Raw genomic sequence first — 19792 nt, 5'->3', positions numbered from 1 at the left:
AAAACATGTGATTATAACGGCTTTATTCATAATATGATAAACCAATGGTGGCATATCCATTGCTTTGTGGCACACTGGAATGTAAATCCCCGGCTAAAAGGAACAGATTATTGATGCATGTGCATGCAACAACGTGGATGGCTCTTCAAAAAGCATTAATGCTAAGCGAAAGAAGCCACACAGAAAGGCTATAAGTCATATGAATCAATTCTGATGGAACTCCAGAGCAGACAAACACTATTGAGACAGAAAGTAGATCACTGGTTGCCAGAGGCTAGGGATGGGTGAGGGAACTGCCTGAAAAAGAGAATGAGGGGGATTTTTGTGACAGTAATAATGCTCCATATTATGATGATAGTGGTTTTACAACACTGAATGTATTTGTCAAAATTCACTGAATTGTAAAATTGAAATTGGTGAAATTTATTGAAGTTGTATTATACTATAAATAAAGCTAATTAAAAAAGAGATGGAACACACAGTGCAGAAAATGTACATGGTATGCCACCATTGGTGGGAAACGTTAGTCTTTTCTATAATGTATAATAGTTTTCCACCATGCCTATTTCAGATTTTCTCTTTTGTAGGAATCTTCTGTCATTGACATTTTTTCCCATGTCTGTTTCCTTGCCTCCTTCCTCACCCCCTTCCAGAGTGAAGGTCAAGGTAGTTGACTTTGGAAATCACAATCTACTATTTTGGCCATTTCTCCCACCACTTAACCCCAGGATCTGCGTCTTCAGCTCCATTGAGAACTCCTGTCCCATCATACTCTTGCCTGAGGATTGTGTACACAGGCTTCCACAACTTGCAAGATTGTTTCCAATCTCATTAGCATTGGTTCCATGGGTCTGCAGACACAGGTGCAAACAGCTTTGTGGCTTCACTCCCATTTTACCTTGTTCGTAGCTCGCACTTCAGCCACATCCCATCACTTTGCTCTTCTTCAGGCATTACGTGTTCTGTGACCTTGTTATTTTGCAAATGCATCTACTTAGCCTTTTTGTATGACTTTCTTCCTTTCTTTTCTTCATCTGGCAAACTCTTACTCAACCTGGACAAACCAGATCCAATATTACCTCTTCTGTGAAAATCCATTTCTTTCCTATTTCTCCTCTCTTTACTATTTGCAAATATTTTGCCTTTGTGAAAATTGAGATATGATTAACATTCTCTGAAGAGGAGAACATTCTATGTAGGGACATACCAGACATAAAAATTACCAAGATGACCTCCACCCACAGATGTATCCTATGTATAGATAGATAACCTTAAGTAAATGTTATAACTACACATAAATGGGATCGACTATGATGAAACTCTTACTTGGGTTTTATATTTGTCAATTATCATTATGTCACAGATACCTTCTAATGTCCACAGAAAGAGATCTGTGTGCCATTTTAAAGGTTGCATAGTATTCTGTTTTATGTTTTCTTTCCTTAACTTATTTTCTGTGGGTGCACGTTTAAGTCATTTCCAGCTGATCATATTATTATAAGTAATGTAATGAGCATCTGCTGTGCTTTGAAAATGTCTTGACAAATGTCCCTGATCACACTGGATCATAATTATTGGTGTGCCTGTCTTTCCCACCAGACTATTATCAGTTCCCTGAGGGCAAAAACCACTATTTCTCTTGGAATCTCCAGAACCTTGCAGAGTTCCAGTAGGAGTTTAATACATATTGTTGAAAGTAAAAAAAGGAACAACTGGGTGGATGTTACAGAGTTGGGTGCACATGTTTGTCATCACGTGTTTTCACTTCTTACTCAGGTTTTCACTGGCCGTGAGCCTGATATCTCTTAGACATTATATAATCCTTTACTTGTTTCTAACCTCTTTTTCCAGATGTTATTACCACTGACATAAATTCAATACCAAGCTTTAAGAATTAGCATATTGCCAAACCATGACTCCCCCATAGATTTTGGTGACCTCCAGAATAGATTTTATAAATTGCAGAGAAAAAAAATGCAGATACCTGATACTCATTGCCCTACCCGAAGCAGAAATGAATTTTTTAAAACTGAAATTGTCAATAACAAGAAAAAAACACATGGTATGCGTGTCACATACTATTTACAGCTGTTGTCTGTTATGCGTTCTCTGGAGCACCATTTGCTGCTGCAACTCAATGGTCTCATAAGTTTAGCTCACCAATACAGCTATAAAATTGCCTTAAATCACAGAGGGGAAGAGAGAAAAATCAACTAGGAATGGCTAAAATGCTGCTTATGTCTTCATAGGAACCCACTGTTTCCCCCATTTTCTTCTTCTTTCCCCAGGATGCTCAGAACAGCCTGTTGGGTCTTGTGGTGTATTACAATATAGCAGATTATCAACCTGACTCTCCAGAGGAAAGGGACGTTGTGGACATCTCTTTGCAAGGGCTGCATTTGGTTTATTGAGTAATGCACTGAATTGTACTGGGTATAAGGCAATGGAAGACAACTGGGACAGACAGTGAGGGTGTTCGGTTGGTATTGGAAATTTACAAGAGCTTAAGCTATTTTTTATTGCTTCTTGCAGGGCTGGGAGCATTTACTATTGTTGTTCAATATGCTGTAAATGAACTTAGTTCAAAAACCACAAAAAGAGTGATATGGAATTATAGAACTGAAAATAGGCTGCTGATTGGGTACGAATTCATCAAGGCTCTTTCTCAATAAGCTTTTTATTGGAGTGCCAATACGACTTGCTTTGGAAAGAGTGAGATGTGATTGCGAGCAAATGATATAGGGGGCCAGTTGGCCTTCAGTTAGGTTCAGCTCTGCTCAGCTAGCTAACTGTATATCTCTTTCCCCCTCTCAATATGCTTATTTAGGAAGCTCCAGTTAGCAAATCATTAGTCTTAGCTGCAGGACACCCCATCCAATACTCAATTTCATCAGAAACTTCCATAACTCATTTTGTAGACAATGGTGGGGCTAGAATTTGAACTCTGGAAATTACAGCTCTAAAAGTTGTTCTTTACTTCAACAGACCATTCTGTTATTGACTCAACAAATGTATGGTCTACAATAACGTCAGAATGATTTCATAAAGCACAGCCTTCTGTATGTCTTTTTCCTGCTGAAAATCATCATGGACTCTCTGCTTCTTAAAGTAGTGGTTCTCACATGTTCCTTCCTGGAACATACATATCAAAATATCCAGAAGCAGTGAAGAAGCTCATGGTGGTGTAGCATAGCTACTTAAGGAATTTTTCAAGAACCCAGGATCTTTCTGTGTTTATGGTCACAAAGCATGTGACTTTGGTTCTCAAGTGGACTTTCCCACCGAAAAGTATCACATCTATGTTTAATGCAAGAGGAAGAAGAAGATCAGGGAAATGAGACAAAGACTAAGACAGATTTGCCAAGTGAAACTGTCCCTATCAGTCAGATTTTCAGAAAGATTTACCCCCTATTACCATTTACATCTCATGGGCCATGATTCTGTCACATGGCCACCCTTCCCTACAAGAGGATCCAAAAGGCTTGGTGTTAGAAAGGCACATCCTTTCATTGAATCTAGGCACATCCTTTCATTGAATCTAGGCACATTCTTTCACCCCCAGAATTGGGTCTGGTAGTCAGAAAGAAGGGGAGAAAGGCTATGGGACAGACAACCAGCAGTTTGTGCCAGGTGTATAGTATATGTATGCATATATATTATATATAAAAAAATCACAAGCAGACATTTACACATTTATCACTAAGTATTGATTCTTCAGTAGACCCCATCACTGACCATAGCATACCAATGAGACGCTGACTCCATGGTTGAGAACTTCTGATCTACAGAATAAAGTCTAAATCCCTAAATATATTAGGAAGACCTTACTAGTTTGACCCCAGCCTACTTTTCTAAATCCATGTGTTACCATCCTCAATCCTTTGTTTCAGCCACTTGTTTCCTTTATTCTTAAATGTCCTAATTTTTGCTTTTCTGTGTTCTTTGCATGTATCTTTTTCTTTGCTTAGAAAATGCTTTCTTACCTTCTCTCCTGTAGGGTGATACTCATTCTGCAAGACTCAGCTCAAATAGCATCACAGCTCTGGAAACATCCTTCCCTCTCTGTCAGATCTGTTTTTGGTACCTTATGTACACTTTCATTAGCACACTTTACCATTCATTATTTGCCCGTGTTTGTCACTACTGGCAAAGGCTATGGCCTCTTATGTAGCAAGGACTATTAAAACTTTTTATTATTTTTATTTATTAAATTTATTTTATTCAATTTTTTATATTCTGTGGCTCCTGTACTTCCTGGAATATGCTCAAGACACCTGCTTAGGGAAAAACAACCAAATATTATCCTCAATATATAAATGATCTTTAATGGGCTGACGTGACCTGCTCCCACCATAGTTGATAAAAGTGTACTGATCCCTGCTCCTCAAGCTTAGATCTCACTGGTTGTCAACAGATAGTGGTTTTTGTCTTAACTGATGATAATAGTAATATAATTCATGATTTCCTGTTCTTGAGCTTTGTTATTGAGTGTTATTCATTTTTGGCTTTCAGTGTACAGAATTGGAGACACAGTCTGTTCCCTCAAAAAGGCTACTGTTTAAGGGTAGAAAAGCCATATTTAACTCAGTGATTTGAATGATATGGAAGGAAATGACTAGTTCAACTTTTAGACTGCTTAATAGCTGGGTATTTATACTTGGACAATGCTTAGTTCTTGTCATCCAAGTGGGTTGAGAAGCAATCAGGAATTGGGTGAGGGTACAAAAGGAAAGGAGAGTCAGAAACATGCACATACACACATAAAATCGGACAAGGGGTTAGAGCAGATATGGCGAATTTCTGGTATGATGCCACACTTTCTCCCCTCCTTCCCCAGTGGTGGACAGACACCATTAATCAATCAAAATACGCTTTTCATCTGAGCCAAGATGTGGTCCCAGAATACACCTCAACATTACAATGGTCCAGATGTATTCTATCAACAAAGGAAGGAAGACAAGCCCTTCTTTCTCTCATCAATGCATTCTCCATACAGTCTCTTCAGATCAATATGCTCCTTGTGATTGGGCAGAGAGTCTTTTCCTGTTCCCTTCTGAAAGGAAAGTATTGTAATTCCATGATTGAAATTCCAGGTGCTTCTTCTTGTTAAACATTTCTCAAAGTTTGAGTTGAGTGTCTTACAGACGTAAAGTTCCCAGCACAAGATCTATCTTTGAATCCCATTTCTACTGGGGAATGAGAGGGACCCTTGTACCCACAGACGTCGTAATTGAGGTGGAAGAAACTAACGTGTAGTGAATGGCGCACGGTATTCCAAGTGCCATGTTTACATCTTTCTGTTTTTATAACAACCACACAAGATCAGTATCATTGTCCCCATTTTACAGATGAGAAGTTAAATTATTCACCCAAGGTCTTATAACTGATAAGTATGAAGATAAGATTTAATTTCAGATCTGCGACATCTAGCATCACGCTGTTGGATTCTAGAGAGTTAACTGTTCCTTTGGTGATCTTGATAAAATCTGCTTCTTGTGTTCTTTTCATGCCACTAAGTACTTGTGCTTTTGATAACAGCCTTGAGCTTTAACTTTGTATTTTCTTGAGTCTTGCAGACTAGAGAGACAGATGGAAAATGGATAAGTGTAGATCAGATATGTATGGGACACAATCAGCCTATTCTGGACTTCATGCCAGTCAGGTGTAATTCCGGCCCCTGGGAGATTATCTTGTTGGAAATAGAAAGCATACTTAGGTTTAACTTTTTTGTGTTCCTTTTTCGGCAGGGCAGCGTCCATGCCAGGTGATCACAGCCCGAGTGCACCCAGGAGAAAGCAATGCCAGCTGGGTGATGAAGGGGGCCTTGGAGTTCCTGGTCAGCAGCGACCCTGTGGCTACACTCCTGAGGGAAAACTTCATTTTCAAGGTCATCCCCATGCTCAATCCCGATGGTGTCATCAATGGCAAGTATGTCGCACCCAGCTCAACTGGGTCCTCATATATGTCACCATTGTAACACATTGTGTCTCTCAGTGGGTGTGATTGGAGAGGACATACTCTGGCAGGAATAAATTCTCTTGGGCTTCTGTTAGCTGGTACAAATAACAACGTACTCCCCACACACATTGATGTCCTATCGGCTTCCTTTGAATAGAAGGGCATAGACTAATAGGCACTTAATGCCAGAGGGGTCCTAAGAAATAATCTTGTCTAACAATCTTTTTTTTTTTTTTAAAGGAGAAAATTAGTGTGCATGGTGATCAAGTGATTTGCCCAGGTCGCATGGTAGAACAGTGGCAAAGTCAAAACTCAGATTCTGATTTCTTCACAGTTAAGACCAGTGCTTTCATTTATTTACTAATATTTACTACAGAGGAATCTTTATTGAGTTGTATTGTACTGGATTCTACATACAGGTCCAGTAAGGGTGTCACCTTATCTGAATGGGATGATTGTGTGGTTGAAAGTAGCTGTATAAGCAGATGGAAGGAGTGGTGCTCCTCATGGCATTCCTGCATGCCTTCAGATCACATTAACAGGAAAGATGAAGTCCAGTGTCTGATGAGGTCTTTTGGAAGGAGCAGCATTTTCAGAGTTTATGAGCTGAAGCCCAGATACCAGAGCACGTCCCCAAGGTCCCACTGCTGGTGGATAGGGGCGGCAGGATTAACATTCACAAATTCTCAACCCTTGGGGAAAGAGACTACAGACTCTTCCTGTGGTCACAGAGGATTCATTTTACTATAGGAATGGACATTGGTATTCTTCGAGAAAACAGAACATAAGATAAATAGAAATTATTTTCCTTTTAGTTAAAAGGAAAATAATTGCAGAAGCTATAAATTAAAAAATAACTTTTAATTTAAGTGTCAGTTTTGGGGGTGCCTGGGTGGCTCAGTCGGCTGGGCATCTGACTTTTGATATCTGCTCAGGTCTTGATCTCAGTGTTGTGAATTTGAACCCCATGTTGGTCTCTGCGTTGGACGTGAAGCCTACTTAAAAAAAATGTCAGTATTGAAGAAGCAAAGCAAAAGTTTAGAAAACTGAGAAAATAGAGCAATATTAAAAGGCAAAATGAGATAAAATGAGAATTATTAAAAATATATAAAAAAGAAAACAAAAATTTCAAAGAGATAAAGTTAAAATGGCTTCAACTAAGTAAAGAGACTGTTTTAAGAAAGATAAAATAGTAATTAATTTCTTTAAGGGAAAAAGTGAAGTACATGTTAAACAGCTGAGAATAGACTTGCTTCAAAGGATAAGCACAAAAAAGAATACTGGTAAGTTAAAAAAATAGAAATAAAAAGATGATAAAATATAAAAAGAGGATCAGAATACATTCCAAATGATAAAATATGTTAAACTATGCCAAAATGCAAGCAAGTCAAAGCTACAGACTTTAAAAATAAAATTTTAATAGATACAAAAAAAAAAAAAAAGGCAAAGAAGTTAAGTGATTCATTTGTTCGTAGCAAGTTTCCTGGTTTTTTAGTTCCCAGACTCCCTAGCTTTTGGTGGAGGTTTTTGATGGGCTGAGAGCAGGGTCCTTCCTCTTTTCCTATGGTGACCAGTTGGCCTTCAAGTACATGTGAGGAGCAAGACACCAAGCCTTTCCAGTCAAGAGCATTAATTAGGCCTCTGGTAGCAATTAGTCTTCTTAGATCTCAAGCTGGACAAAACTCTAGAGCACTGTTCTCTTCTGGTCCAACAGAAGTCAGTGGGTTCCTGCCACGTGCTACATTAGCCCCAGAGAACAGGTCTAGCACATTAATGAGTGACTCCTCCCTGTGTGAGGGGCCCAGGATTTCACTAGCAAGCTCACTCAGTCTAAACGGATGGAAAACAGCTATGCAAGCCATCTTGAGGGACGTGATCCCATTTCAGCACGTTCTCATCTAAGTTGGCTCTTTTCTGAAGTTTCTCTTTCCATTGAATTGTCTGGGGACTAGTAGAGAATGGAAAGAGTACTGGGTTTAGAGTTATAACCCTAGTTGGAATCTGACTCTTCTCCTGACCTACTCACTTTTGTCTTCTGTTGGAAGAATAAGGTAACATGCTCCCTGTCGATCTGTCTGGGAAAATGTCTCATAAGCCTGAGACAGTATTCAAACTCAGGGATAAGTAATGTAGTTTCTTCCATTTCAACTGCTCACACCTCCAAATCAGGGGCTTGATCCAGGTCTTTGGTTGAAAGGTTAACGTGGTCTCAGTCACAGAGCATCCTCCTGGCCTGGACACATTTTTGTCTTGCATCTGGTTGTTTTGGACTCCCTCATGGCAGGCCAACTACTTCTCAGTGACACCGCCATTCATCACCATTACCATTATTTATTATGACTAAAATTACCCTTTCTTTTAACGTGGCATCTTTTCATCATGGAGCTCAAGGCATGTCATAGATCACTTGGATCACTCCAACAATTTTGGCTGAAAGGGACTTGGAAATCATAGCGTTATTCTACTGACAGGAAATCCACAGGTCATAGCACATCACTAGCAAAGACCTGAGACTGCAATGGAGGCATAACATCTCACGGTAAAGGCACTGAAAGGTCTCAGCTCATGAAGCCTTCTTAAAACCTACCAGACATGGTTCATTGAACTTCTACTTGAACTTCTTCTGTGATTGACATTCCATTTCAGGGCATGTCCGTTCTGCTGTGCATCACTAGGTGGTTTTGTGTTTTCCTGTGCTTTGATCTTTGCCATGTGAACCTCAAGCACTTTATACGGTATTACCTTGGGATACCCCTGGGTAATATTGAATCCCCCTTTTGCATACCTTAACACCCCCATATGAAGTCCTCTCTGAGTTTAATGCAGTTCACCTAAAGGTTGCTTAGGTGATATTGTTTCTGATGTACCGATCTTCAACAGTTTTCTCGGGATGCGTTTTAACTAAAAGATTTCTTAAAGGTAACTGAACTGAACTGTGTGTGGTCTGAACAGCAAAGAAACTATCTTTGCATAAAGATTAGAGAGCCTAAATCCGAGTTTGGTACTTAACTTACTGCATTGTACTCTTCTTTCACAAATAATCATGGGCCCCCATGGAAAATGCAAGAATGTGTAGAAATAGAGTAGTTTCCTTTTGTGGCAATGGTAATGGAGCCTCTGAGGATGGCTGAGAGGTTTTGATAACAGTGGTCAGAGAGACAAAGCCCGGGTTTTCCAGCAAAAATACTGTGGGTCTTGCCAAGGCAAAGATCTCTTAGCAACACATGTCTGTAACAGAAAAACAAAATATAAAGATGGTTTCCAAAAGAAACAACCTACCATCTTGCTGGCCTGGTTGATTATATAGAATTGGGCTGAGTTCTAAGTAATTCAGGAAGATCATTGACTCATCATTCTTTTCTACACGGGATAAAAGACCAGGGGGTCAACAAATTGGGTCAGGGCAGAAGTGATAATGGTGGCTTGATCAGAGTGTGACATGGGGAAAGGAAGGTGATTGCTTAATAGGTTGGCATGGCATATAAGTGAGGGGTTGAAGAAATCTAGCATGGTTCCCAATTTTTGGACTTTTGTTGTTGGGTTGAATGTAGTGACAAAATAATTTTTATAAAGTCAACACACAGCCCGGCATTTTATTCACAGGAGAATCGGAGTATATTGATTCTTAGTATATATACAACTCTGCCAACTTGATTTTCTTCTTCAAGACCATTGTGGAACAGAAACAAACAACAATAAAGAGCAGAGGGCATACTATGAGTAAACACACCAAGGTATTAAGAAGTAATAGCTGAATGCTCTGGGGGAAACAAATGAAACTATAAAAATCAGATAAAAAATCTTGACAATTTAAACTATCTGGGACCATTTAAAGTTAGTGCCAATATTCTTTTACTCCACTGTGGGTTGTAAAGGCTTTATTTTACTACAATAAGAGAACTCACAGATTTTACCTAAAGAAAAAAATCATTCAGACCTTTTATGGGCCAAGAAAGAACCTGTTCTTTTACATAGATTTCTTATGTAATTGTAAATATGACCCCAAAAAGCAGGTCTTCTTATCTAATTTCTAGATGTGAAAACTTGAGTACACAGGAGTGAAGTCTTGGGTGCAGTTTGAGGAGCTGGTGTTATAGAGACAGGACAAGAACTTCTGTCTGTCCCATACCACTTTTCTGTAGGGATTTAAGGCATTAGAATGAAAAAACAAACAAAGAAAAACTTAAAATATTCTAGCTAGGAGAGTTCATGTATATTATTTGGTCCCAGTCCTTCAAATGTTAAGGAAACTGAAAGTAGAAGTAAAAAAAAAAAAAAAAAATGAATTATCCCATATTAAAAAGCTAATCCAAGGCAGAAATGGCATGAGAAATTGTCTAGATAGCTGAAACACTGAGGTGTTTGTGTACATGTATGTATACAGACACCTGTGCCCAAGGTTATATGGCTAGCTTGTGGCACAGCTGGGCTTTGAACCCACTCTGTCTAGCTCTGTAGCCCATGTTCATTTTGGTCGACCAGCTCTTCCCGACCTTGGATGGAGAAGCAAGTATAGCCTCAGCCCTGCTGACTGTAATCATGTGGTCTCTGAAATTAGTCTTGTTGACTTGGACCTTCATATCCGGTGTGCTGGGGAAAAACCAAGACACAGCCTTGCAGCTTTCTGTGATTTGGGCCCCGAATGAATGAACTGGCTCATCCTCAGTCTTCTTTCATGGGATCTGAATTTCCAGCCTGTCTTTGACCTCGACATTGCCTTGTCCTGCCAGCCTTCTCCATTGGAGAATATATCCTTTCTTGTTGCTGCCAGCTTTTGGCGGTAGGCAACACCCAGCTAATTTTGAATACTTTTCGTTGTGGAGTTTCCATGCCCATTCTGTGGTATATTTTGATGCAGCTGACTATTCATGATCACAATGGACTGATAACTATCTCCACTGGGCTCACTTCAGTGTGGGCAGATCCTTGTCTCTTCCCTCCTGTTTTGATATGCTCAGGGCTCCCTCTAAGATGGCCTCAACTCTAACCTTTTAATGTATTTCAAATCTCTTCAATATAGTAACATTTAGTAGTGGCTAGTTCTCAGGCTTTGGGATCTCGCAGATCAGTTATATTTGAAAAAAATGGGCCATAGTAAGTATGTAATTTTATTATTTGCTTCCATTTGCACAAGTAAGAATGGGAAATACTCACTGAATCCCAGACAACAGACTGGTGAGAAGTTCCACATCAGATACTGCTTGGGCTGACAACCCACCTGCACGCGATCATACAAGTAAACTGGGGGTTTGTCTGCTGGGTCTTGAGATCATGGCAGATTAATGCATACTTAGTATTTGTACTGTGATCCATTGTGCTACTGTCCATAAAAGTTCCCTGTGAGTATCAGCAATGTAATCATTGATTGGATTGGTTATTCCTATCGTCAAGCATCCTGAAAAGAAGCAGGTCATGGAACAATAAAAGATGTCTGGAAAATGGGCTTTTAAGGAGAAGAGACAATTCCTCTGAGCTTGAAATTGGAGAAACTGTGGTCTAACCAGAGGTCACAGAGGAAAAATGGCATCTGCCATTTGGAGGAAGCCAGAAGAAGGAATCCCTTAAGTGGCTACTTGAGAATGAGAACACTTCTACCAATAATCAATTTTAAATATTCTATAAGTAGTTATCTTCTTCTTTTAAAAAATTTTTTAATGTTTATTTATTTTTGAGAGAGAGAGAGAGAGAGAGAGAGAGAGAGAGAGAGAGAGACAGAGCATGAATGGGGGAGGAGCAGAGAGAGAGGGAGACACAGAATCTGAAGCAGGCTCCAGGCTCTGAGCTGTTAGCACAGAGCCCGAGGTGGGTCTCGAACCCATAAACCATGAGATCATGACCTGAGCCAAAGTTGGACACTTAACCAACTGAGCCACCCAGGGACCCCTGCAAGTAGTTATCTTCTGTTATATCATTTATTCTTTAGTAAAGTGTTAATACGGCTTTCTTCTTGTTTTAGCCATGCTATTGAGATTGAGAGAAAGTATCTATGCCCAAGACTGGTGAATGGGATGAAAGGCAGTCATACTTAGAGAACTTCCTAAGGGAACAGTAGATAATAAATACAATAGATATGTTTTCAGGGTTATGCTCAGAAAAACTGGGACATCAAAAAATAAAATAGCTTTATTGTTCTCTCATTATGAAAATGGTCCATGGTACAGCCAAGATATTAGATGTTTCAAAAGATGAGATTTGGTTCAAAACAGATGGCAGAAGTCTAAAATTTCAAAAAGGGATACAAAAGAAGCCGAGAGATTAATAACTGCAGGGTAAGGGACCACCTGCAAGGGGGTGGGAGCAGGGGGAAGAGGTGGAGTGACCGGAACCCGGCAGCTGGAGGGCTCTACGAGGCTGGTGTTTGGAACTCTGAGAAGGGGTCTGACCTGGCAAGGGCTTCAGTGGCCCAGAAGGGACAGCTGAGAGGGTGGAAGAGGGTAGAGTGACCTGTGTCTGAATGCCAAGGGGACGTATCTGCCCACCGCTGTCACCTGCAAGAGGACAGTAATGCTGGTACCTTCCAGCCTGGGACGCAGAGCTTGAACCAGCTGCCCGCTGCTGCTGTAGTCTTATTAACTGGAACTGGAAAGCAGCAGAAAAGGGGTGTCCTTTTCTTCTTCTCCCTGCCTTCCTCTCTCCCTGGAGTACCTCCTGTTGGCAGAACCTACCAGGAGGCCAACTGGCAAGGGAGTCTGAGCATTGTAATTTGCACTTTAGCTGCAGTGTGACAGGGCAGAGAGCTCAGAGATGGTTGGTGAAAAGCAAGAACGGGGACACCTGGGTGGCTCAGTTGGTTGAGCATCCCGCTTCGGCTCAGGTCATGAAATCACAGTTTGTGGGTTTTAGCCCTGTGTTGGGCACTGTGCTGTCATTGCAGAACCCACTTCAGATCCTCTGTCTCCCTCTCTGCCCCTCGCCTGTGTAGTTTTCCGCGTGCTTCCTTTCTTTTTTTTTTTCCGGGGCTCCCTCCCTCTCAAAAATAAACATTAAAAAAAAAAGTTGAGAGTGCCACCTCCCCTTTAAAAAAAAAAGAAAGCAAGCAAGCACAAAGCATCCATTAGCTGAGTTCTAGACAGGGACCAGCATCAGGCTCATTCCTGTATACATGTGACTTCTTTGTTTTCAAAAAGTGGAATGGTTTCTTTTATGGTTTCTGATGCCAGAAAAAGAAATGATGCATCATTATTGTAGAAAATTCCAGTGTTCAGAAGAAGCTGAAAGAAGAAATTAAAAAGCACCCAAATTCAAGGCTATTGCATTGCATTACTTCAAGGAACATTGTTCACATGATCATCTCTGGTAATTACATAGCACTTCTGGAATTTTCCAACATGGGGAGCTTCCCAAATCAGGCTTCCCAGACATCAACACTATTGTCAACTTGGAGAAGATTCATTAGCCGTTTGTAACTTGACAGCTTCAAGTATATCAACTATCTCTTTTTAATTATATATAATTATATATTATATATTATATATGCCTAATAACACACACACACACACACATATATATAAACTTAAGTAAAATCGTATATTTTATAATATAGTTTATAAGCTAAAAACACCTTGCTATAGAAAAAAATACAAGCAGCGTTATTAGTTTTTTAAAATAACTTTTAAATGTTTATTTATTTTTGAGAGACAGAGACAGAGTATGAGCAAGGGAGGGGCAAAGAGAGAGGGAGACAGAGAATCTGAAGAAGGCTGCAGGTTCTGAGCTATCAGCACAAAGCCCGACATGGGGCTCAAACTCACAGACCAGTAGCGAGTTCATGACCTAAGCGAAAGTCAGGCACTTAACCAACTGAGCCACCCAGGAGCTCTGGGTGTTACTAGTTTTTAAACTAGCAATGTCATAGCATTGATGAGCTTTTAATGAATTTAAACAATTCTCCATTATAAATAATAGGGAAATATTTTTATTATTCTCTTGGTGAATTTCTCTGGCTGTTTCCTTATGATAAGTTCTCAAAGCAGTCTGTTGAGTTGAATGTTATGCATATTTCATATTTGATACATATTACCGCCAGATTATTTAGAAAATGTGCAAATATATATCCCCACCACCGGTGGGTGAAAGTACCTGTCCCCATACCATTGTCAACACTGCATTTTATCAATCTTTTTAATTTTTTGCCAATCTTATAGGAGAAAAGTATGATTTTAATTTTGATTTTTTATACTTATGAAACAAATCTTACTCCCATTTTACAGATGAAAAAACCCACAGAAGCTAAAGATTGGATGGCATGCACGAGGTCAACCACATAACTGATGTTTCAGAGTCAGGGGTTAAACTCTGATGGGCCTGGTTGCAAAGTTCATCTTCTTTTCACTTGGCTGTGAGCTCCACTTATGTCAAGGCTTCCAGGCAGTTATTTTGGTGACTCTCTTCTTGAATGTTTTTATCACAGAGTCTGGGAAGTGGTTAGTGCCTCATAGATATGTGTTAAGTCTAATCCCAGGTGCACCTGACCTTTCTAAAGTATTTTAAGGTGTAGACCTCCACATAGATAATTCTAGACCAGAGCAAGGATTATAAAAGGCTTTAAGCCAATTCTGTTAGAAATTAACTGTTGGATCCATATTTAGTTAAATATTAGTACTTAAGTATTGGTATCCCACCAATAATGTTTTATTATGTTAGATGGCAAGGGATAATTTGTATTCTACCCATGTGAGGGGTGGTTCTTGTTGAACCTGTGGGCATTGTAATTACTTGGTCTTCTCCTTTTCCTCTCTGTCTTAGTCATCATCTACCGTCTTGGACAAACAACTGAGGACACATCAGGACCCTGGTGTATTGTCTTGGCAGGTCTCCGACAGGTTAGGGTTTAATAAGTATGGGTCCTCTGGATCCTTCCAAGCTGGCAGGATTTATGCCCTCAGAGCCCCTGTTGGGTCCTGTGGGTCTTCTATGGACCCACTGTCCATGTTTGGCTTCTGAAGCACCGATTTTCAGTGTGTCTATGGGTGTGAGCTCTGTAGTATTTCCTGCAAGGCAAAGGCAGTAGACCAGGGATCCTCTGTAGAGGGTAGAAAGAGGGACAGGGAAAAGCAAGAGGGACCAGTAAAGGCAGAGGGAGACTAACTGTCACATGGGCACCCTCTCAGTAGGTCTCCATTTTCCTCAGCAAGGCACTGTGTCCCCCTCTCTGAAGGCGTAGATGACCACAAGCTGGAGAGCCTATCAGGAGAAAATGCTCCATGCTGTGTGGCTTCTGGGATGCTGAGTGATGGAATCCATGTGGGATGCACCAATGATACTGATGGTCATGACGAAATGCCATGAAATGATGTGAGAGCAATACTCCCCTTTAAAACACTTATTCCAGAGTTTCAGCTCCAAGTTCTTCCTCCAGCGAGGCCAGGGGAATCCAAAGTTCCTGCTGTGGAATCTCCCTGTGGAATGTTTGTGAGCCAGAGATCATATTTCTTAGCAAGTAAAGCTTAGCCTAGAGCGGTCAGCCATTCTCTTACCTTGGGGCTCAATGGCCCTTCCTGGGAGCTACAAGGAACATAAAGTTGAAGTCATGTACTTTTAAAATTTAGACTACTTTTGCCAGTTTTTACTGTTTGGAACAGATCAGAGTTATCAGTGGATGGATATTTTTGTTCTATTTGTTTTTAGGACAAATAAAATATTTGGGACATGGAACAGAGGTTGGCTATTTGGATGGCAAGGTCAGTCTGGATCTGATTCTACTCTGTTTGTGTGTCTCCGTGTTAAGGATCTTTGGGGAGACATGGGCAAAGGGTATTTAATCTCTTTCTCTTTGCTTTACTTGCCTTCCTTATATTTGAAAATGGGGGGAAATGTTACTGCGATCCAGAAGGGATTATTTGGTCTGAGGAACTATAATTTTCTCCGTTTACCTCTTGCCTTCACTGGAAGAAAAGGTCTCAGTCCATCTCAGATGCTAAGATATTCTCATACATACAGAAAGGGAACATTTATAGGAATATTTTAATCTCACAAATTGTTTTCTACAACTTTATAAAGTGAAAGGCAGATACACACTTAAATTTTTTTGAAAGATGCAGAAGTAACTTTTTTTTTTCCCCTTGAATTCTTGCCTTCCAAATGTCTGTCAGTAATTCTGAAATCATGGTCTACAGGGATTTTGTGGAACATCCAAGATTTCCCTACGATGTGGAAGGAAGTAGAGGGATCCATGAAGAAAATGGTATTTAGCATGGCTGTCCAAACCTCTGTATGTGCCTTGTAGCAACAGTGTGGGCTAAGACAACATCGAGGGTCCTGGTTCTATGGAGAAATGTGGCATACTCAATCTTGCAGATGAACGTATTCATAGAGATCAAAATAAAAATTATTTGCTCTGGGAACCCTTAAGGTCCTGCTGCTAAGTCATTTGCATAGTTTTAAATGATGCATAGTCCTAGGGGCAGGGAGTTGTGGGAGAGTTTCCCAGGGGCCTCCTTGCTCACACCCATTCGTAAGCACAGAGAAGGAGTCAGGAGCTTGAGTACTCCATTTGCCTTGCTCAGACATCGCAGTTCTGAACAAATATTACTATTTATTATTCCTAAATTTAGGGTTATTAATTATATCAGCATAAACCTAATTTATGCCATCATAAACAGCAATAATAAATGCTGCCAAATGCTAATACCCAGCTCTTGCCAACTGTGCCTGTAGTTGATGGGTTTCCACCCCCCCCCCCCCCCCACTTCCCAGAAGCATTAAATTAAAAATGATTCAATGTTGCAGAATCATTGATCAAGTTCGGGCTGAGGCTCTTGGGGAAATGTGCTTGTTTGTTAAATGCTTTGCTCCCTCATTGGCTGGGCAGCTTCTCATCTCTGTATCCCGCTGCTTCTCCTTTCCTGCCCTGGAGGAGGAACAAGTGGCAGAAGGGATGTAGGCAGGGAGGGAGGTAGATGAAACCCTATTCTTCCTTCTCAATTTCCCTTTCAGACATCTCTTTTCTCACCATCCCCTTGCCTAACACTTTCTTTCAACCTACACTTAGAAGTCTTTATAAAGCAAACCCTTGGGTATAATATGGATGTGTTATTTCTCAATTCCCATTGCATCTACCATGTGTTTAGTGATGTATGTTGCATGGCTCCCTGAAATATATGAGAGTCTATATCTGAAGAATGGGAAGCACAGCCCTAAGAAGCCATGCCAATACTGAGGGTGCTTTTTCTTTTGCCATTTACTCTCGGGGCGCTCTGCTTTCACCGGGGAAGAGGGAGAGCCTGTCCCGTTGTTATCAGGGTCATGATAGATCTCACTGCCTTTCGCAAAGGAAATAGTTTGTGCTTTTCCTTATTTTGATGACTTTTTTTTTTTTTTTTTTCTCATCTGGGATGATTGTGATTGTGATTCCATATAAGGAATCCCCACTGGGCAATCAGAAGGCACAGGCTCTGGTCAAAATTCGTTTCTTTTCAGCCATGTGGCTTTGGACAAATCACTTAACCTCTCCACTCCTGTTTCTTCAACTTATTAAGAGGCTACTAAGCCCAGCCATGGCACCTCACTTGATTAGTGTCATGATCAAATACTGTAGTACTTTCAAACTGTTAAGCACTGTCTGAAAGTATAAAAGTAAAGATTCCTCTGATTGTGTCCTAATGCCTGAATTTCAATGGTGGGCCATGCAAAGCTCTTCTCAATAGCGGAGACAAGCAAGCTTAATGATCTCATAGCTTTCATCTCTCAGTTCTTCAAAGAGATCCAAGGTAAGGTTGCAGTGAGATAGAAACACTGTAGAGGGAGGGACAAGGTCCAATGTGAAAAAAGTGAAAGAGACTCCTTCATTTTATAAATAATGTAATTATGTAATTTTATATATCATAATATATAGTATATCGAATATTTCCATATATAATATACACATATATTTTACCATGTAATATATATTAAATTATATATGTGTACACACACAAAACTAAAACTTTGCTTGTCCTTGTAATTTTTAAAATTATGGAGAGGATGTAGGATTGAGTAAATTGTATAAAATATATAGCAGTAGAGAAAGCTTAGAACTGGAAGAATTCAGCCAATGCCTTTTTCCCTCCTCATTCCTACTCTTAAAATAGATTTAGTTTTCCCATTGGAATGGACAAAAGCCTAGCTTCTTGCCTTTTAGAAGTCAGGACCATCTCCCATAGTGTTTCAGGGTGTTTGTCACGAGCAGTGTCTGTGGTTGGGGGGACCGGTCTTCTCAGCCTGGGGACTGCCTCCCCTGTGTACCCAGCCTGAGTATCACAGCCCTGTGGTCCACCCCTCCCTGGGAGCACCACCCCCTCCCTATTCCCAGGAAAGTGCACCCCATCAGGAACCAGAAGGAATTGCACCTGTCAGGCTGGCACTGAGGATTTGCCTGGGGCCTCATGTTCTCCCGTTTTGGGCCCTTGGGCTGGAGGCCAGAATTTACAAACAGGGAAGTCAAAGGTAGCATATAAGCCTTGCTAATGTGAAGCCACCCTCCCTGGCCTGACTTCCAGGTTGTCTTTTCCTTGGTTATTTATCTCTCTGAGCCACCTAGCCCTTTTGAATTATTAGCCTTATTCCTTCATTGCCCTGCTTCCTTCTTGCAAATATGCTCCTATACATCTTCACTCCGCAGGAAACACTTTCTTTTCTATTTACAGCTTCTCCCTGCTCCCTACCCCTCCCCCTGGCCCAATAACGGCCAAGGAGATAAATAAGAAACATAACTCTTTTTGGCTATTATTTTTTTTTGTACTCTGCACAGTAATATATATAATAACAAGAAAACAAATCTTATTACTAAAGTAATTACAATAAATATGGAATAACTGAGTGGAGCCTAAGGAAGGGGGGATGTCAGGGGAGTGATTGCAACAGGATTTTAAAAATTTAATTTACTAGTGCCAGTCTCACCGCTCTGTTGATGCTTCCCTTAGGAGGCTGTGTCTAATTAGAGAGGGTTGTTACTGCTTTTTGAATACACCCACCCCTAGCTGACTTACACCTTGGGTCTTTAAAGGAGAATTCTGGCCTGAAGAATCCCTTGAGAACTTTCCTTGGCAGCAGCCCTATGTTGGGAACAGCAGCATTTATTACGTAAAGTTGTATTATCATCAAAGCTTGGGAATTGCAAAGAATTCCTTGGCATGCTTCCCTCTGACTGTAGACAATCTTCCCCGTAACCACCCAAACAGATGGGTATTCCTCCTGACACCTGTGACTCTGAGTAGAGGTGGTGGGGCACCCCTCAGTGAGACCTGCTGGAGCTGACCAATTCTCCGAGTTAAAATCTTTCTCTCGGAGGCCAATCTAGTTTTATCTGAGAGAAGTTTGTGCCCATTTGTTCTTGCGTGGTCTGCAGTAGAAACGGGGACTGTCATTTTTCTTCATTAAGTAGGACTATCATCCTGTTGATGAGAGCCATCTTTCCAAGTCCTTTTGAGAAACTCCTGAGTTCACTTCTCCTTCTCCTGAATCCTGTATGGTGTGCATTTAGTCTCAACACATCATATTTTTTAACTATGATATAATTGCCACTGTGTGGTTTCCAAGTTACTCTTGCGTGAGGAGGGCAGATTGGGCAAGGGTATGACACCTTAACCACGCTTCTCAGCACCATGTCAACCCAATTGCAGCCCCAGACACACTTTTTTTTTTTTTAAGTTTATTTATTTCAAGGAGGGGGGAGGGACAGAGAGAGAGGGAGAGAGAGAATCCCAAGCAAGATCCATTTGTCAGCATAGAGTCTGACGTGGGGCTCGATCTCATGAATTGTTTTTTTTTTTTTTTTTATATAGGAAATTTATTGTCAAATTGGTTTCCATACAACACCCAGTGCTCATCCCAAAAGGTGCCCTCCTCAATACCCATC

General features: G+C 40.6%; 1 protein-coding gene across 2 annotated transcripts in view; it reads left to right on the top strand.

Annotated features, from left to right (window-relative positions):
- The window catches only part of AGBL1 (AGBL carboxypeptidase 1), an 858541-nt gene that overhangs the window by 297595 nt on the left and 541154 nt on the right, over positions 1 to 19792 (top strand). For both annotated transcript variants that reach the window (XM_040493719.1, XM_040493718.1), the window contains exon 18: positions 5748 to 5928. In XM_040493719.1, the coding sequence (XP_040349653.1) occupies positions 5748 to 5928 (181 nt within the window). The remainder of the gene's footprint in view (positions 1 to 5747; positions 5929 to 19792) is intronic.

The sequence above is a fragment of the Herpailurus yagouaroundi genome, unplaced genomic scaffold, assembly GCF_014898765.1.
Source record: "Herpailurus yagouaroundi ecotype Mexico unplaced genomic scaffold, PumYag 185, whole genome shotgun sequence".
Lineage (NCBI taxonomy): Eukaryota > Metazoa > Chordata > Mammalia > Carnivora > Felidae > Herpailurus > Herpailurus yagouaroundi.
Note: the sequence above shows the minus strand (reverse complement) of the source record. Positions and strands in the feature narration are given on the sequence as shown.